Genomic DNA, 18,615 nt, shown 5'->3' with positions numbered 1-18,615 from the left:
TGCATCTATGGCTCATTCACCTCCATGTACATGTATTTCCAGACGCGAAAACAACGGCAGTGAAAAACAATCAGAATCCACAATCATCCATTCTAGCTTCAACCGTAAAACAAAGACCTCAACTTGCTCGCCCCAGAATCCCTCTCCTCATTTGCATGTTGGGGTACTTGCTTATTTGCATTATATATATATAGTACCCAAAAAAATAATCATATTGAATTGTGACCTTAAAATAGACATTTGTTGAATCGTTACACCCTTAGTAAAGATCCATTTTGTGTGTGTGTGTGTGTGTGTGTGTGTGTGTGAGTGTGTGTGCGTGTGTGTGTGTGTGTGTGGTCCTTGGAGAGACGGGAAACAGCTGTGAGCGTGTTACAGTTTGGGATGACTCAGCACCATGTTGAAAGGTGTTTCAGAGGAGTCCAGACTGTGATCATAATATCACACCACATAATATAGATGTTGCATATATTCTTGAATACCTTGTATGTGTTTTCACGCTGTGTGTGTGTGTGTGTGTGTGTGTGTGTGTGTGTGTGTGTGTGTGTGCGTGCGTGCGTGTGTGTGCTTTTCTGCAGGTCTTTCCAATTCTGAGGCAGGGAAGCTGAGCTGCTTCCTCCACTTCTCTGAACCTCAGAAGCTGAAGGGGAAATCCATCCTGGAGATGGCCGCCCTCGACCCTTCCATCGACTTCCTGGATCCGCTGAGCGAGGACGTTCCCAGAGGTACAGGACCCTCCCCTCCTCAGTTAAACACCTCCCACATCTCAGAGGGACCCTCCCCTCCTCAGTTAAACACCTCCCACATCTCAGAGGGACCCTCCCCTCCTCAGTTAAACACTTCCCACATCTCAGAGGGACCCTCCCCTCCTCAGTTAAACACTTCCCACATCTCAGAGGGACCCTCCCCTCCTCAGTTAGACACTACTGTACCTCCCTCCCCTCCTCAGTTAAACACTTCCCACATCTCAGAGGGACCCTCTCCTCCTCAGCTAGACACTACTGTACCTCCCTCTCCTCCTCAGTTAGACACTACTGTACCTCCCTCTCCTCCTCAGTTACACTACTGTACCTCCCTCTCCTCCTCAGCTAGACACTACTGTACATCCCTCTCCTCCTCAGTTAGACACTACTGTACCTCCCTCTCCTCCTCAGATAGACACTACTGTACCTCCCTCTCCTCCTCAGATAGACACTACTGTACCTCCCTCTCCTCCTCAGTTAGACACTACTGTACCTCCCTCTCCTCCTCAGTTAGACACTACTGTACCTCCCTCTCCTCCTCAGTTAGACACTACTGTACCTCCCTCTCCTCAGATAGACACTACTGTACCTCCCTCTCCTCCTCAGTTAGACACTACTGTACCTCCCTCTCCTCCTCAGATAGACACTACTGTACCTCCCTCTCCTCCTCAGATAGACACTACTGTACCTCCCTCTCCTCCTCAGATAGACAGTACTGTACCTCCCTCTCCTCCTCAGTTACACACTACTGTACCTCCCTCTCCTCCTCAGTTAGACACTACTGTACCTCCCTCTCCTCCTCAGATAGACACTACTGTACCTCCCTCCCCTCCTCAGTTAGACACTACTGTACCTCCCTCTCCTCCTCAGTTAGACACTACTGTACCTCCCTCTCCTCAGATAGACACTACTGTACCTCCCTCTCCTCCTCAGATACACTACTGTACCTCCCTCTCCTCAGATAGACACTACTGTACCTCCCTCTCCTCCTCAGATAGACACTACTGTACCTTCCTCTCCTCCTCAGATAGACACTACTGTACCTTCCTCTCCTCCTCAGATAGACACTACTGTACCTCCCTCTCCTCCTCAGATACACTACTGTACCTCCCTCTCCTCAGATAGACACTACTGTACCTCCCTCTCCTCCTCAGATAGACACTACTGTACCTCCCTCTCCTCCTCAGTTAGACACTACTGTACCTCCCTCTCCTCCTCAGATAGACACTACTGTACCTCCCTCTCCTCCTCAGATAGACACTACTGTACCTCCCTCTCCTCCTCAGATACACTACTGTACCTCCCTCTCCTCCTCAGATAGACACTACTGTACCTCCCTCTCCTCCTCAGATAGACACTACTGTACCTCCCTCTCCTCCTCAGATAGACACTACTGTACCTCCCTCTCCTCCTCAGATAGACAGTACCCATGTTGCTGTGCCTCTGCTTCCCCTGTAGGGTTTCAGGACGGTGTGATTTCACTGTGTGTGAGAGATTCTGAGGAAAGCACACGAACATTCTTGAAAATGTTATTTGAAAATGACGCCAAAATATAATTGTGATAAACTCACGAGTCATTCTCTACGCTGCGCTCAACTGGAGACTGAAGACAGTCGTTCAGGTTTTGTTGCTCAAAGTCGGTGGAAACAATTTGAGATATTGGAGAAAAAACTGCATGACTTTAGGGCAGCCCTTCATAACGGGGGGGGTGAATGTTTTGTTTTGATTCTCCACTTTGGGACGAAGATCATAATTTCCAGTAAGTCAGGTCCTTCACACTATTGGAGATGTAGGCAGTGATTTTGATTGATAGTGTCCGTTTTACCAGCTCAGTGTCCACCCTGACAGCCCTGAGGTTGGGGGTTCGATCCCCGGCCGAGTCAAACCAAAGACCATCAAAAATGGCACCAATGCCTCCCTGCTTGACACTCAGCATCATTTCATTTTAATTTCAAACCTTTATTTATACTCGTAAAGCACTGAGGTTTCCCTCATTTACAGTGCTGATGAGTTCACACAAATACATACAGTAAATAACAACAGAACAAAACAATACACAATAATAGTAACTTACTATACGTACTAGCGTATTAGCGTACCAGCGTCGTGTCCAGGGGATGGCTGCCTCACGCTAAGGAATCAGGAGACAGGCTTCTGCCCTATGGGAAACTAGGCTTGACAACCATTGGTTCTCAAGGCTACTTACTAGCGATGATTTTCAATGGAGATGTCTTCAGACTTTTGGAGACAGAGATCTCAAAAGTTTGGCACACGAGAATAGGATTCTGATAGCCTGGGAAAAATCCTGAAAAAGTAAAACCGAAAACACAGAAAATAGTAGGAAATAGTAGGAAAAAATGTCATAGGGCCAAAATAGCCAAAATACTATAACTGTATGTAATTTCTCTGACAGCAGCTCCTTCACTGGGTAGTAGTGAAGACAGGAGCCCAGCTGGATCTCTTGATAGCCGGTGCTATAGCCTCGCTGTGCGCTCCAGATGGGATACAGATTGAAGAACACCGTGGAAGACTGGCCACGGCTCAAATTCAGTGTCTAAATGTTTTGGGTGGATTCGACAGAGATCTGGCAGTAACTTCATGCAAAGAGTCGTAGCGATCCTCATTCCAGCAGTCTGCGCCCACCTACTTTGGCCTTGACTTTCGGAATGACAAATTGCAGACAATATTACCTGTATGGTTTACATCCCAAAGATAGAACCTGATATGATTCAGAAAAATCCTCAACCTCAAGCCAAAAGAAAGAGCCAGGATTGAATGTGATCTACTGTATCTGGAAGAAATCCAGTAGCATAGTTTTTTAGTTTGTTTGTGAGGTTGCTTGAGCTTGAGCTGTGATGTGGTAGGGTATTAAGTGTGTGTGTGTGTGTGTGTGTGTGTGTGTGTGTGTGTGTGTGTGTGTGTGTGTGTGCGTGCGCGTGTGTGCGCGTGTGTGTTCAGGTCTGTGACTGAAACCTGTTGCAGCTGTTCTTAACGGGCATGTGTAGCTTTTGTGTTCTTGTGTTTCTCTAAGATGGTGCTTTGGTCTGAGATCCCTGGGTTCAGGAACCCTCTCTCTCCACAGTGATCCCTGGGTTCAGCGAACCCTCTCTCTCCACAGTGATCCCTGGGTTCAGCGAACCCTCTCTCTCCACAGTGATCCTCCAGACACGCCTGGTTATCTGCTCTAGATTTACTGCAGGTCCTCATAGGTAACTCAGTACCTCATGTCCTCATAGGTAACTCAGTACCTCATGTCTCACGTAGGTAACTCAGTACCTCATGTCCTCATAGGTAACTCAGTACCTCATGTCCTAGTACCTCATGTCCTCATAGGTAACTCAGTACCTCATGTCCTCATAGGTAACTCAGTACCTCATGTCCTTGTAGGTAACTCAGTACCTCATGTCCTCATAGGTAACTCAGTACCTCATGTCCTAGTACCTCATGTCCTCATAGGTAACTCAGTACCTCATGTCCTAGTACCTCATGTCCTCATAGGTAACTCAGTACCTCATGTCCTCATAGGTAACTCAGTACCTCATGTCCTAGTCCTAGTCCTAGTACCTCATGTCCTCATAGGTAACTCAGTACCTCATGTCCTCATAGGTAACTCAGTACCTCATGTCCTAGTACATCATGTACTCATAGGTAACTCAGTACCTCATGTCCTAGTACCTCATGTCCTCATAGGTAACTCAGTACCTCATGTCCTAGTACCTCATGTCCTCATAGGTAACTCAGTACCTCATGTCCTCATAGGTAACTCAGTACCTCATGTCCTAGTCCCTCATGTCCTCATAGGTAACTCAGTACCTCATGTCCTAGTACCTCATGTCCTCATAGGTAACTCAGTACCTCACGTCCTCATAGGTAACTCAGTACCTCACGTCCTCATAGGTAACTCAGTACCTCATGTCCTCGTAGGTAACTCAGTACCTCATGTCCTCATAGGTAACTCAGTACCTCATGTCCTCATAGGTAACTCAGTACCTCATGTCCTCATAGGTTACTCAGTACCTCATGTCCTAGTACCTCATGTCCTCATAGGTAACTCAGTACCTCATGTCCTCATAGGTAACTCAGTACCTCATGTCCTAGTACCTCATGTCCTCGTAGGTAACTCAGTACCTCATGTCCTCGTAGGTAACTCAGTACCTCATGTCCTTGTAGGTAACTCAGTACCTCATAGGTAACTCAGTACCTCATGTCCTCATAGGTAACTCAGTACCTCATGTCCTCATAGGTAACTCAGTACCTCATGTCCTCATAGGTAACTCAGTACCTCATGTCCTCATAGGTAACTCAGTACCTCATGTCCTTGTAGGTAACTCAGTACCTCATGTACTCATAGGTAACTCAGTACCTCATGTCCTCATAGGTAACTCAGTACCTCATGTCCTTGTAGGTAACTCAGTACCTCATGTCCTCATAGGTAACTCAGTACCTCATGTCCTCATAGGTAACTCAGTACCTCATGTCCTAGTACCTCATGTACTCATAGGTAACTCAGTACCTCATGTCCTCATAGGTAACTCAGTACCTCATGTCCTCATAGGTAACTCAGTACCTCATGTCCTTGTAGGTAACTCAGTACCTCATGTCCTCATAGGTAACTCAGTACCTCATGTCCTCATAGGTAACTCAGTACCTCATGTCCTACTACCTCATGTCCTCATAGGTAACTCAGTACCTCATGTCCTCATAGGTAACTCAGTACCTCATGTACTCATAGGTAACTCAGTACCTCATGTCCTACTACCTCATGTCCTCATAGGTAACTCAGTACCTCATGTCCTCATAGGTAACTCAGTACCTCATGTCCTTGTAGGTAACTCAGTACCTCATAGGTAACTCAGTACCTCATGTCCTCATAGGTAACTCAGTACCTCATGTCCTTGTAGGTAACTCAGTACCTCATGTCCTTGTAGGTAACTCAGTACCTCATGTCCTTGTAGGTAACTCAGTACCTCATGTCCTCATAGGTAACTCAGTACCTCATGTCCTCATAGGTAACTCAGTACCTCATGTCCTAGTACCTCATGTACTCATAGGTAACTCAGTACCTCATGTCCTCATAGGTAACTCAGTACCTCATGTCCTCATAGGTAACTCAGTACCTCATGTCCTTGTAGGTAACTCAGTACCTCATGTCCTCATAGGTAACTCAGTACCTCATGTCCTCATAGGTAACTCAGTACCTCATGTCCTCATAGGTAACTCAGTACCTCATGTCCTAGTCCTAGTCCTAGTACCTCATGTCCTCATAGGTAACTCAGTACCTCATGTCCTCATAGGTAACTCAGTACCTCATGTCCTAGTCCTAGTCCTAGTACCTCATGTCCTCATAGGTAACTCAGTACATCATGTACTCATAGGTAACTCAGTACCTCATGTCCTAGTACCTCATGTCCTCATAGGTAACTCAGTACCTCATGTCCTAGTACCTCATGTCCTCATAGGTAACTCAGTACCTCATGTCCTCATAGGTAACTCAGTACCTCATGTCCTCATAGGTAACTCAGTACCTCATGTCCTCATAGGTAACTCAGTACCTCATGTCCTAGTACCTCATGTCCTCATAGGTAACTCAGTACCTCATGTACTCATAGGTAACTCAGTACCTCATGTCCTCCCCACACGCCTCACGGCCTGCAAGTGGTCTACATGTTGAAAGCAACCTTTCAACATACCTCATGTCCTAGTCCTAGTCCTAGTACCTCATGTCCTCATAGGTAACTCAGTACCTCAAGTCCCCCTAGGTAACTCAGTACCTCATGTCCTAGTACCTCATGTCCTCATAGGTAACTCAGTACCTCATGTCCTCATAGGTAACTCAGTACCTCATGTCCTCATAGGTAACTCAGTACCTCATGTCCTAGTACCTCATGTCCTCATAGGTAACTCAGTACCTCATGTCCTCCCCACACGCCTCACGGCCTGCAAGTGGTCTACATGTTGAAAGCAAATCTAAAACAGCAGTTCTCTTGTGGCTTCATGGACAAGCCACATAATCTATCAAATCAAGCTTTATTTATATAGCGCATTTCATACACCAAGGCACATTTCATACACAATGGCGCATTTCATACACAAACACAATGCTCTTCACAGAGAGAAAGGGGGGAGGATGTACTGTACAGTGATCCTACTGTAGCTTTTCCACAGGGAAGCAAAAAACAAACGGCTCACCCATTTGAGCCAATGTTCTGTAGGAGAAGTGTCTTCTTCCCTGACCTCTAACGATCAAGCAAGCTCCGGGAAAACATTTGACTGTACTAGATTTATCATAGGAACATATTAGTGCATACATATGCATAGCACAAATACTACATTATAAGATACATAATGCTATCAGAAATAGAGGAGTGAATAAACACTGTAAATGAACCTTTCGTGACATAAAATGCAGTTCAAAGTGCTTTAGAAAAGAGACATTAAAAACAAAAACTTGAATAACAATTGAAAAATAGTAAGAGCGTTGGAAAAGAGACATTAAATCATTTTTAAAATCTATCCTCAATGTTACTGGGAGGAGCCAGTGCAAAGATGCTGGTATAGGTGTAATATGGTCTCTTCTCCTGGTTTTAGTAAGAATTTGTGCTGCTGAGTTTTGAATAAGTTGCAGCCGAGCAATAGTTGTTTTTGGCAGACCAGTATGAAGTGCATTAAAATAATCTAATTGTGAGAGTACGATGGATTGAATCAGTTTCTTGACATCCTCTAGGGAGAGGTAGGGTCTGACTCTTGCAATGTTTCTCAGATGATAAAAGGCTATCATGGTAACGTTGCATACAGTATATGGTATTTAAAATTAAGGTCAGGGTCAAGGATAACACTCAGGTTTTTCACTTTTTCTTTTACCTGTGTGGCCAGATTTCCGAGTCTGCTTATTATGTCATTTCTGTGGGCATCTGTGCCAACATGAGGACTTCAGTTTTTTCTTGGTTTAGTTTAAGAAAATTGTCATTCATCCACTGCACAATACTGGAAAGGCAGTTTAGCAGAGGATGTAAGGTATCTTTGTTGTCTGGTGCTACAGACAACTGGGTGTCATTAATAACAGTGAAAATGGATCCCATGGTCACGGATAATTTATCCAGATGGGAGCATATATAGGGAGAACAACAGTGGACCAAGGATGGAGCCCTGAGGAACGCCGAAGAGGAAGCGTGGGGGAACAGAGGGAACCTCTACAGAACCTGTACCGGAGACAGGGGGAGGGGTTCTCCAGAGCCTTGGTATGATACAAGAGGGAGAGACATTAGGGAGAAGAGAGGGAGACAGGATTAGTAACAGCACTGGACCAATCTATGAGAACTCATCACATGACTCGGCATTTGTCAGATTTGGTGTGTGAACTCAAGCCAGGAACACTGGTTTAGGGAATATGGACTGAGAGGATTGTGAAATCAAATCATCAGTCAGTCAGGCTGTATTCACACGGGGCTCACTACGTTCATAGTCTCTAACAGGGGTGTGAACACTCCCTCAATCAAACACAGCAGGCTGGTTTACTTGAACGCCCACGTCTCTGGCACAGGGTTCGTTTTGGCAGTGGTGAGATCCAGGTCTCAAATCGCAGTCTTTACTTAATTGAGGAGAGATGAACCTCATACCAAAGGCATGACCAAACCCAGCTACTGGCAACTCTGGTTTATGAGAAGAAATTGTCCTGTTTGCTGGAACATCTAGAAATCGCTGGCATAAATCATATTTACTTCTAATGTTCTTGAAGAAGAATCTACTGTATGTCCAGGTGAATGGACATGTGCTGTTTCAGAGTTCTGCTGCACTTCCATTCAGCATTTACGTTGAGCCCTATTTGTGGTCTTTCTAGCATGAACCTGAAACATACAGTAGAGACCATCATCTCAATGGGGCATATGTAAATGTTGAAAAAAATTATGAAAAATGTTTTCCGAAATTTTCCGAGACTGGAAGCACAGGGTGTAATCTTTCCAGTCTCAATATGCTCTCCTGTGAAATGTATTGCGATCCAAATATTTGTAGGTGTTTGGCATGACTTGCACATAGTCCTCTGTGGACTTAGAATTGCTTTTCCAAAACATTTACATACGCCCCATTGACTTCCAGTGTAGCCCAGTGAGAGCCTGCATAAAAACTGCAGCTAGTTCAATACTGGAACGATCAGTGAATTTATGGTCTCATGTTCTGGCCTGTGGCCAACGGCAGACAGCTGTTCAGCCAGGCCACCCTTATCTGTAGGCCTGGGCTAACGGACCGAGCTGAAAATCAAACTAATTTTTTTTGTTTTGTTTAAAGGCCAACTATTCAGCCACTTAGATGGCCAGTGAGCGGGAGAGCAGTGAGGGGCGTGCGCAGCGGGACAATCCTTTGGCTTCTGTCAAGCCGTGGAAAGCCCCGGTCCAGATGTGTTAAGCCAACGTCTGCTGTGTGTGTTTGTGTCTAGGGTCGTGGAGCCTGCAGTTTGAGCGAGGCAGCAGTGTGTGTGTGATCCGCAGCCTGCTGTGGCTTGGCCTGGCCTTCTTCCACGTACCCGCGACCCCCCAGCACGGCTACATCTACATGGGCCACGGACTCAAGAACCTGGACCTGCCCTTCATGCTGTAGAAGAAAGAAAGAGGGAGAGAATCTGCCAACACTGAACTCTGTTCTGAACTCCTCATTCACCTCATGTGAGCAAACTAGTATCTCATCCCCATGGACCCTAAAAGCAGACAAAACTGAGTTGTAGTCATGTGAAAGTTGTTTTTCCAGTTAAACGTAAATAAGTAAAACAATAAGTTAATAGTTTGTGATTTACTTCTGAATGCCATTTAACAGTTAACATGCACAAATGCTAACCCACACACCCTTGTGAATAGACAGTAAACAGATGGAGTGGATAGAATAAACAGATAGCGTTTTATTTGCACATCTGGGTGGAGTATATATATATACACACTGTCAACATCCCACCTACATCGAAGCAGCGTAACACTGAATTACTCTACCCTTTAAAAAGACTGCAGTAAATGTGGAGTTGAAGAGTTCATCGTCGGGGCATTTTCAAAGGCGAGGCGACATGAGAGACCAGGCAGTTCAGGGGTGCTGCTCAGAATGACACATTCAAAAGAGCAAGGCCAACTAGACTAATAACTTAGTAGGACCAATGCAAATGCACTGTGGTCCTTTAGCTCCTCCTACGTCTTTGAGGTTCAATGGACAAATCCCAAATGACGGTGGGGTTCTGAAAGCACCGACGTTCAACAGAGCGGCCGTTCTTGCGCCTCCGGTGGAGGGCGCTGCACCGGCCTTCCACTCCTCAGTGCTTCAGGTACAGGGGTTTCTTGCCGTAGCTCACGTTGTTACGGAGAGCCGGGTGGCCGACGGACATGCGTTTCTTACACCACTTCAGGCCTGACTTGTAGATGGGCTTCACCGAGTCGGTGGACCAGCGAGTCAGGTACCTGAGAAACACAAGATGGCAGGATTGAGCCGGCAAGATACAGCAACACAGCAGGAGGTGAGCATGAAACCATACCAGTCTAAGTCAAGAGGAGTTGGCCCTAGGGCTGTCACCATTACAAAGTTTGCTAGACGATTGTCTCAGAAATAATAGTGATTTTTAGGTACTTCTGTAAACTACAGTAGGCCTACTCTTGCTACTGATTTGTTTTCTAACACTCAAAGGCCAATAATTTGAGAGAGTGAGTGAGTGAGTGAGTGAGTGAGTGGGTGAGTGAGTGAGTGAGTGTGAGTGAATGAGAGTGAAAGAAAGAGTGAGAGCGTGTGTGTGTGTGTGTGTGTGTGAGAGAGAGGAAGCTATAACCTGAGCAGAGAGGAGGGTTGAGTCTCAGCTCCCAGTCCAGAGCCTCTGGTAAGTTGTTAGCTTAGTTAGTTAACTAGCTGCTTCTAGAACCCATCATACACAACAGTCACTGTCTGGAACTGCAACCGTTATGAAATACTACACTGGAGTGCTCCGTCTAAACATTACCATATACTGTGTATATATATATATATATATATAGACATGGTTTATATATAAAAGTGCGTTGTTTAAAAAATAACCGTGATTAAGTTCTAAAATTGCGATTATGTAACTGTGACAGGCGTATTTGGCACGAGTGCATCACATGCTTTGATAATCCAACACACACCTGTTGAGCTGTGGCTTGGGTTTGGGAACATGGCCTTCTGGGAGTGGAGGCCTGTGGTCGGGGAGCAGCCCTGGAACAGACCAGTCACCATCAACTTACCTCCTCAAATACAAATGCTATTCTCTGTGCAGGTTAGAATGGCAGGTTGTAGCCGTGCCGTCACATTTCTGCGCCCTCCCTAACATCAAATCAAACATTCCACCAGCGGTACAGAACCTGGACACGTCACACATCCCATCCCACCAACACCGCCCAGAAGGGTTTTAATGCACAAGTACTTTCACATAGAAATGTTGCTTCTTTCTGACCATACACAACCCAACACAGACAGGTAACATCTCTCTCTTGCTTTCTCTCTCTCTCTTTCTCTCTCACACACACACTCTCACACACACTCTCACACACACACTCTCTCACACACACACTCTCACACACACTCTCACACACACTCTCTCACACACACTCTCTCACACACACTCTCTCACACACTCTCTCTCACACACTCTCTCTCACACACTCTCTCTCACACACACACTCTCACACACACACTCTCTCACACACACACTCTCTCACACACACACTCTCTCACACACACTGACCTGCTCTGTGAGCCATCTGCACACAAATGGCAATCTTGCGGTGCTCCTGAGCACAGAGGCCTGTGATTCGTCGAGGCAGCATTCCCCCATCAGACCTGATGAACTGACTGAGCACTAGAACATCCTGGCAGGAAGAGACACACATGAACAAGAGCACAGATGATTATCACCCATACACCTTCCCCTGGGATCAATAAAGCACCCATCCACTGACACGCTTCACACAAACCCATACGGGACTCTTGTAGTTAAAGCACTCATCTTTATGAAGATTATCAGAAAGATATGCGACAGATTCAAAAGATATTGTCTAGATGAATGTGCATTCACGCAAGCGTATGTAACCGAGCAGTAGAGATACTCCCAACTCCTCAGTATAAATATCGCCCGCCATCGAACCGCTACCTTCCCGGCGGTGTAGCTGAGAGATGGTGTTGCGTTGGCAAGTCAGAGGACCCGAGATCGAACCCAGGGTGGGAGAAATACTGACCAGCGACAGTGACACCTGTTACAGTGTAATTTGACTGTAACACTGAGTCAGCAGTACTTACACAGTAGTTGTATTTGTATTTCAGCAGTACTTACACAGTAGTTGTATTTGTATTTCAGCAGTACTTACACAGTAGTTGTATTTGTATTTCACCAGTACTTACACAGTAGTTGTATTTGTATTTCACCAGTACTTACACAGTAGTTGTATTTGTATTTCAGCAGTACTTACACAGTAGTTGTATTTGTCCTGCAGGTCCCAGCGGTAGATGGGGCATCGAGCCGAGGGGTTGGGAGGCTGGGCTCCTGCTGCTGACTCCACTCTCAGCCCCTCGATCTGAGAAAGCAAGCAGAGGCTTGTCCAAGTGTGCAACACATCAGTTAACCTGTGCAGCTTGGCTACTTAATTATGGGCACTAACAGTGATGTGTTCATGATCATGGTACATACGACATGTTCAATCTGCATGCTGGTCAATAAGGACATCTAATGTTTAATGTAGTAACAATGGATGGAATTATAAATAGGTTGGATGGCAAATCCAACACTTACGGTTGTAGTCTTCCCTTCTTGCTTTTCCACCACTGTTAACACAAAAATAACACAAATCTGTCAAAGCTGATTGTCTGATACTAGATTTACCATGAGTATGAGTCATAAACATCAGATATCTAGCTTCATGAGCACAGCAGCTATAGCGAGCTGGCAAGACATACGCCAACTTAACTTGATGAATCAGGCACGCATACCCTGTAGGCTCTTAACACTCACTGAAACCATTGGGCGCATACCGTTTCTTCAGGTTGAGAATCAGTGTGACATTGACAAGACAACCAGGCTATCGTTAGCACGCTATAGGACCACCCAGCCAAGATAACGTGGGGACATGCTAACGTGGGGACATGCTAACGGGGGGACATGCTAACGTGGGGACATGCTAACGTGGGGACATGCTAACGTGGGGACATGCTAACGTGGGACATGCTAACGGGGGGACATGCTAACGTGGGGACATGCTAACGTGGGGACATGCTAACGTGGGGGCATGCTAACGTGGGGACATGCTAACGTGGGGACATGCTAACGTGGGGGCATGCTAACGTGGGGACAGGCTAACGTGGGGGCATGCTAACGTGGTGGCATGCTAACGCTGCTCAGCAATCTTCAGCAGACTAGAGCGACACACTCACCTTGTCGGATTCCTCTAGTCTGGATATTTCCCCAAAACTGGAGCTGGGGAGAACTAGATATCCTCGTCAGGACATTGACACTGCTGGCCGCACACTTGAAGCCAGATAGAGAAGTGAAGACAGACCCGAACACACAGCGCGCCGCCATCTTGGGATTCTGACCTCCTTTGATATTTCCGGAGTAACAGCGACGCTTGTGGTTAAAAACGTCACTGCAATCCAGATTGGCATCTGTGCAACTGACCAGTTGAGGTGGCGGTGGGGATGCGAGATTGAGTTGTTGTTTTGTGTTTTTTACTTTCTGGACTTCCAGGCTTTTTATTGGCCACACAGTGAGACCAAACATGTGTGAGCGAAGGGCACACACACGCACGCACGCACGCACACACACACACACACACACACACACACACACACACACACACACACACACACACACACACACACACACACAATTCTTCAGTGATGAAATGCAGGGAAATTGCTCCAGGGGAGCCAGGAGCAGTGGGCAGCTATTGTTCATGGCGCCCGGGGACCAAGTCCAAGTGCTCAGTCCAGGTCCTGGTGAGCCACTACCGAGTGCCGGGAAAGACTGCGGCGGGCGGAGGGGGAGAGCGGCGGGCGGAGGGGGACAGCGTTGGCCCAGCGCTGACGTGACCGGGCGCCACAGACGGAAAAGGACCGAGAAGGCCAGGCAGCGAAGACGCGGTGGCACAATCCATTGTCCGGGGCGCCGCATTGCCATGGATGTATTAATAGAATGGATGACATCTTGGGTAGAGTCTTCTTTTACATCCAGCGTCACAGAAGACCCACCAGGCGTGAGGTGCTGTTGAGTCTCGTGGTGTGGTGAAACTTGAGATACTGGCCCAAGCTCTCTCTCATGGATGGTATGCTATACAAAGTAAAGAAGGACAAACACATGGACATGACAACTCACCAATTCATTGTTCCAGACTCCCTTAAGATGATTGGATGAGTTGCTTTGAGGGAGGGACTTGGATTTGGGTTAGTCACACCCTGCATTGGGAAAGCTAATGGGCTTGAGGAGAGAGGATCACGTCCTCCATGGCCTACATGACTCAGCTGGTCATCAAGGCCAGGCTCGCACTCTCTCTCCCGCCAGACTAGCTGCTCTTCAGTTGCTGGGAGTGGACAGGGTGACCCAGTGGGCCCTCGTGATGTACAGGACAGTGAGGCAAAAACGATTAGCTGGCTCCTGCAGATGGATGACGCAAGTGATGGGGTCGCTACAGCCTGTCAGCCTGATGGTTTCTCTGCTGCGGATGTGGGCACTCCGCCCTCACAGGCAGAAGTGTCTGTGGTCTCGGAGGCTGTGTGTGAGGTTGTGAATAGGCTACCTCTGGCTCTTCAGTGCAAGTTGCGCGGTTGTCTTCTCTTGAACCTTCAGCAGATGTTCATCAGGGCCCCTCCCCTGACCATGTGACTGTCACACAAGTCCGCTCCCCTGACAATGCAAATGACACACAAGTAGTCCCCCCTCCTGAACTTGACCAATGACACAGGGCCAGGTGCTCTCACTCGGGACCATGTCGTTTGCACACAGACACCTACATGTTCCACTGGAGTGGGTAGACGTGTTAAACCCGCAGCCCGACTTATCTGTGAGATGAATGAACAGATTGTGGATGACTCAGCGTCAGTGGTTGATCTTTATTTTCATTTGTGAGGGACATGTTTTCTGGATAGAGTACTGAATGTTTTGAGAGAGTCTATGTTTGCATTAGTACTTGCCTGATGTATCTTACAGCTGTTACTGGTATTGAGCAATGTTTATTGTATGAGAGGTGTAAACGGCATCTTTCTTGTCTAGGTTGGTAGGGGTTTGGCCACCCTCTTGCTGACTTTATTCCAACTGGAAAGTTTCTGACTGACTTGAACTGAGTTATGCTCTCGTGACTGTGCAACTAGAATTTTTATTTTTTGTCTTTTGTTTTATTCTGATCTGTGGAGCCCCGATTTAGCAGAATTTAAGGGGGGTGTATGTAACACAGTTGAATAGGTACTGCTAAATAGGAGAACTACGCCATCTACTGTTGAAAGTGGTACCTGCATCCTAGCGAGCGTGCTATTATAGCGAAGGACTCTGGGTAAAACCTCTAGTACGGAGGATTTTCCCGCAAGGTAACGTTCGGTGAATGTCCGTGGACAAAATGATATGAATATGCTTGAAATACACTTGTAAATTGAGCTAATTAAGATATTGTTTGCTTTATATCACTTCTGTCCTATTAGTACTAAGTTATCAGCCGAGGTTCATCAGTAGTAGCAATCTGTCCTGTCTAGCTAGCTAGCAATAATGTGGCTCTATTCTTCCATACAGAGTGCACCGTCTTTCTGCTGTACGTCCATTGGAGATGACATTCCTCCCTCTTGAATGCAGGAATACAGAATGTAGATAAAGGAATAAACCCACTGTAACCACAACCTGACCAGCTCCGAGTGATTCATATAAAAGAGAAGACACACCGGCAGGCACAGAAAGGACAGGAAGGAGGAGAACAGGGCAGACGGACCTTCCAGCTGGGGAGGCGGGGCGCCCAGGAGGAGTCAGCAGGGACAGGACAGGGTGAGGATGGTCAGCAGGGACAGGACAGGGTGAGGCCGGTCAGCAGGGACAGGACAGGGTGAGGCTGGTCAGCAGGGACAGGACAGGACAGGGTGAGGCTGGTCAGCAGGGACAGGACAGGGTGAGGCCGGTCAGCAGGGACAGGACAGGGTGAGGCCGGTCAGCAGGGACAGGACAGGGTGAGGCCGGTCAGCAGGGACAGGACAGGGTGAGGCTGGTCAGCAGGGACAGGGTGAGGCCGGTCAGCAGGGACAGGACAGGACGAGGCTGGCGGAGAGGAGATGTCAGCGGGAACCCGCCAAGATGAACCGGCAGTGAAATAAGGGGTGAAAAAGAGGGGCGGCAGAACGAACTGTTGGTTGGAGTAGAGAGATGCAATAGTAGCAACGGAATCCAACTGACAATAGAATGGTAAATGGACTGCACTTATATAGCTATCTTCCACCTTAGCGGCACTCAAAGCACTTTACAATGGCCTCTCATTCACCCATTCACACACACACTCACACACCAATGGCGGTAGCTGCCGTGCAAGGTTCTAACGTGCTCATTGGGAGCAATTTGGGGTTTGGTGTCTTGCTCAAGGACACTTTGACATATGGACAGTCAGAGCTGGGATTCGAACCACTGACCCTTCGATCATTGAACGACCCGCTCTACCAACTGAGCTACAGCCGCCTCTGAAAGAAACGGCATTTGCGTCGATTCTCCAAAATACCACGAAAAGATGTCAGCAACAAAGCTGCCAGGTAAGGAAGATAGTCATGTTACGCTCGACGCAGTAGTCACAACTTGTGTTCCGACGCAATGTGCATCGATACAAATGTATTGATATAGCTCTACTCAATTTGGCAAAACCCATGTGACCATCTGAACTAAGCTTTGCTTTGCACGCTTGCAACGTCTGTGACTGTCCCCAGTGAAAGGTCCCCTGGCCCCTACACTATAGCACAAGCGGTGCAAGTGCACCCCCACTATTCAATGTGGAGGTGCAAACCTGTGCTTTTGAACCCCTACTTTTCATCACCACTTTGCCTTTTTGTTGTTGTTATTTTGTTGTCTTTATAACATTTGAGCTAGTTTGGGGAAAAATAGTTACTGTATCTGCCAATATAGTCTAAAATGACATTCGTACAGTAGCATTCCCGGAAAAGACAACATCCCCGTGGCAGAGCAAGGCAATAGACAGGCAAACAACCGTTCATTTTCAAAAACTGCCCCGCAAAAACATTTAAAAAGCAGAAGAACAAAAACAGGTAATGCAGCTTGCTGGACTGATGTCAAATCCTAAAGGAGTAGTAAAGGGAAAATGCATGTTTATCCCTGTTTTAAGGTTACTTATGATCATATACAATGGTTCAGATCAAAACGTTGCACTTTTGAGAAAGTCTGATAATTGCTCTACCACCGTTTTGGTCATACAATGGATGTGGGTGGGCACCTTGAAAAATCATTCAAAAAACATGTCAAACTCGCAATTACAAAGACAAACTCACCAAGGTGTTAGTTGGCGTTCTGACATATAATTCACCATAAAGTAAGATTCTAGTTCACCTGGAAAGGCTTTTTTAAATATTTAGCTTAGAACTATTTAGTCGCAGCACATACGTGTGTAAACTTCCGCAAACTAGGTAGCCTAGCAACATAAACAATAACAATAGCTACACAATTGATCTACACATCTACAACGGTCGCTTCAATACAAGTCAATGGATTTCATAAAATGATCAATAAAACCCTACAGGATTCATACTTTGCAGTGAATTTGATGTAGGGCTGCACGATTATGACAAAAGATAATAATTGCGATTATTTGCTTCAAAATGGTAATTGCGATTAATAATTGTGATTAATATTTAATATATATTATTAACAATAACCAAAATGCTCCCAAATCACAGACGTTGATCCCTTTCTTGCTACTAACTCACTGACCTCGTTTTCGCTCATGTTTTCACTACTCACAGCTGCAGGTACTCATGTGACACTGGTCTTGACCTACTGCTATCTGTCTTCTCAGTGAAATTGCTGTGCACAGCGCACTCAGCAGGAATGCATGTGATTGGTCAGACAGCATAGGCGCCTGTGATTCGTCCGTGTAGTCCTAGCACAAAATTTTTAATCACATTAATTGCGGCCTTTTGCGATTAGTTAATTGCGGAGGTCATAATCGCGATTTCGATTAATTCACGATTAATTGTGCAGCCCTAATTTGATGTCAGAACACCAACAGACACCAATTACCTCCTCGGTGAGCTTCTTGTCTTTGAAATTGAGAGTTTAACATGTTTTTGAAAGATTTTTCAAGGTGCCCACCCACATCCATTGTATGACCAAAACGATTATCAACTTTTTCAAAAGTGCTAGTTTTGTCAACGTTTTGATCTGAACCATTGTATATGATCATAAGTAACCTTAAAACAGGGCTAAACATGCATTTTCCCTTTACTACTCCTTTAAAAGACGGTCTGGACGCTCACAAGACGTTAGCTAGCTAAACACTAAAAATCGTTAGCTTAACTAGCTTGCACACGGTTTAGCTAGCTCGTTTGCATTGTTAGCTAAGGTTATAACGTCAAGTCTGGTGTCGGTGTGCAAGCTAAGTGAATTGACATAGGCTTACTGGATTGATGTCAAAGCAAGAAAGACGGTCTGGTCGCTTACTAGCTTACACACTGTTTAGCTAACGTTAACTTGTTAGCCACAGTTATAACATCAGGTCTTGTTGGTGTGCAAGCTAATGTGAATTGAAATAGGCTACCGTTTAGGTAGGATTTGAGGTTAACGTTAGTCTACTTGACCATCTCTCCCAAAGTAAATGTTTTTGTTAAAGCTCGTTTGGCGCCAAGGTAGCTATAGGTTTTTGTTTGAATACATAGC

General features: G+C 46.2%; 2 protein-coding genes across 2 annotated transcripts in view; one reads left to right on the top strand and one right to left on the bottom strand.

Annotated features, from left to right (window-relative positions):
* The window catches only part of rsph9 (radial spoke head component 9), a gene marked incomplete at both ends in the record, with an annotated part of 11,812 nt that extends 2,477 nt beyond the window's left edge, over positions 1 to 9,335 (top strand). Inside the window, 2 exons of the mRNA XM_084453426.1 lie at positions 579 to 725; positions 9,175 to 9,335. Coding sequence (XP_084309552.1) covers positions 579 to 725; positions 9,175 to 9,335 — 308 coding nt within the window. The remainder of the gene's footprint in view (positions 1 to 578; positions 726 to 9,174) is intronic.
* A 307-nt stretch (positions 9,336 to 9,642) lies between these two features.
* Positions 9,643 to 13,293, bottom strand: mrps18a (mitochondrial ribosomal protein S18A; the record flags this gene model as incomplete). The annotated part of the gene is made up of 6 exons (XM_084454152.1): positions 9,643 to 10,174; positions 10,868 to 10,937; positions 11,467 to 11,590; positions 12,188 to 12,292; positions 12,508 to 12,539; positions 13,146 to 13,293. 6 exons carry the CDS (start codon positions 13,291 to 13,293, stop codon positions 10,030 to 10,032), a joined length of 624 nt encoding a protein of 207 aa, XP_084310278.1. The 3' UTR covers positions 9,643 to 10,029.
* Between the last annotated feature and the right edge of the window lie 5,322 nt (positions 13,294 to 18,615).

This window comes from Borostomias antarcticus (assembly GCF_949987555.1).
Source record: "Borostomias antarcticus genome assembly, chromosome: 19".
Lineage (NCBI taxonomy): Eukaryota > Metazoa > Chordata > Actinopteri > Stomiiformes > Stomiidae > Borostomias > Borostomias antarcticus.
This window is presented reverse-complemented; position numbering and strand designations above follow the sequence as displayed.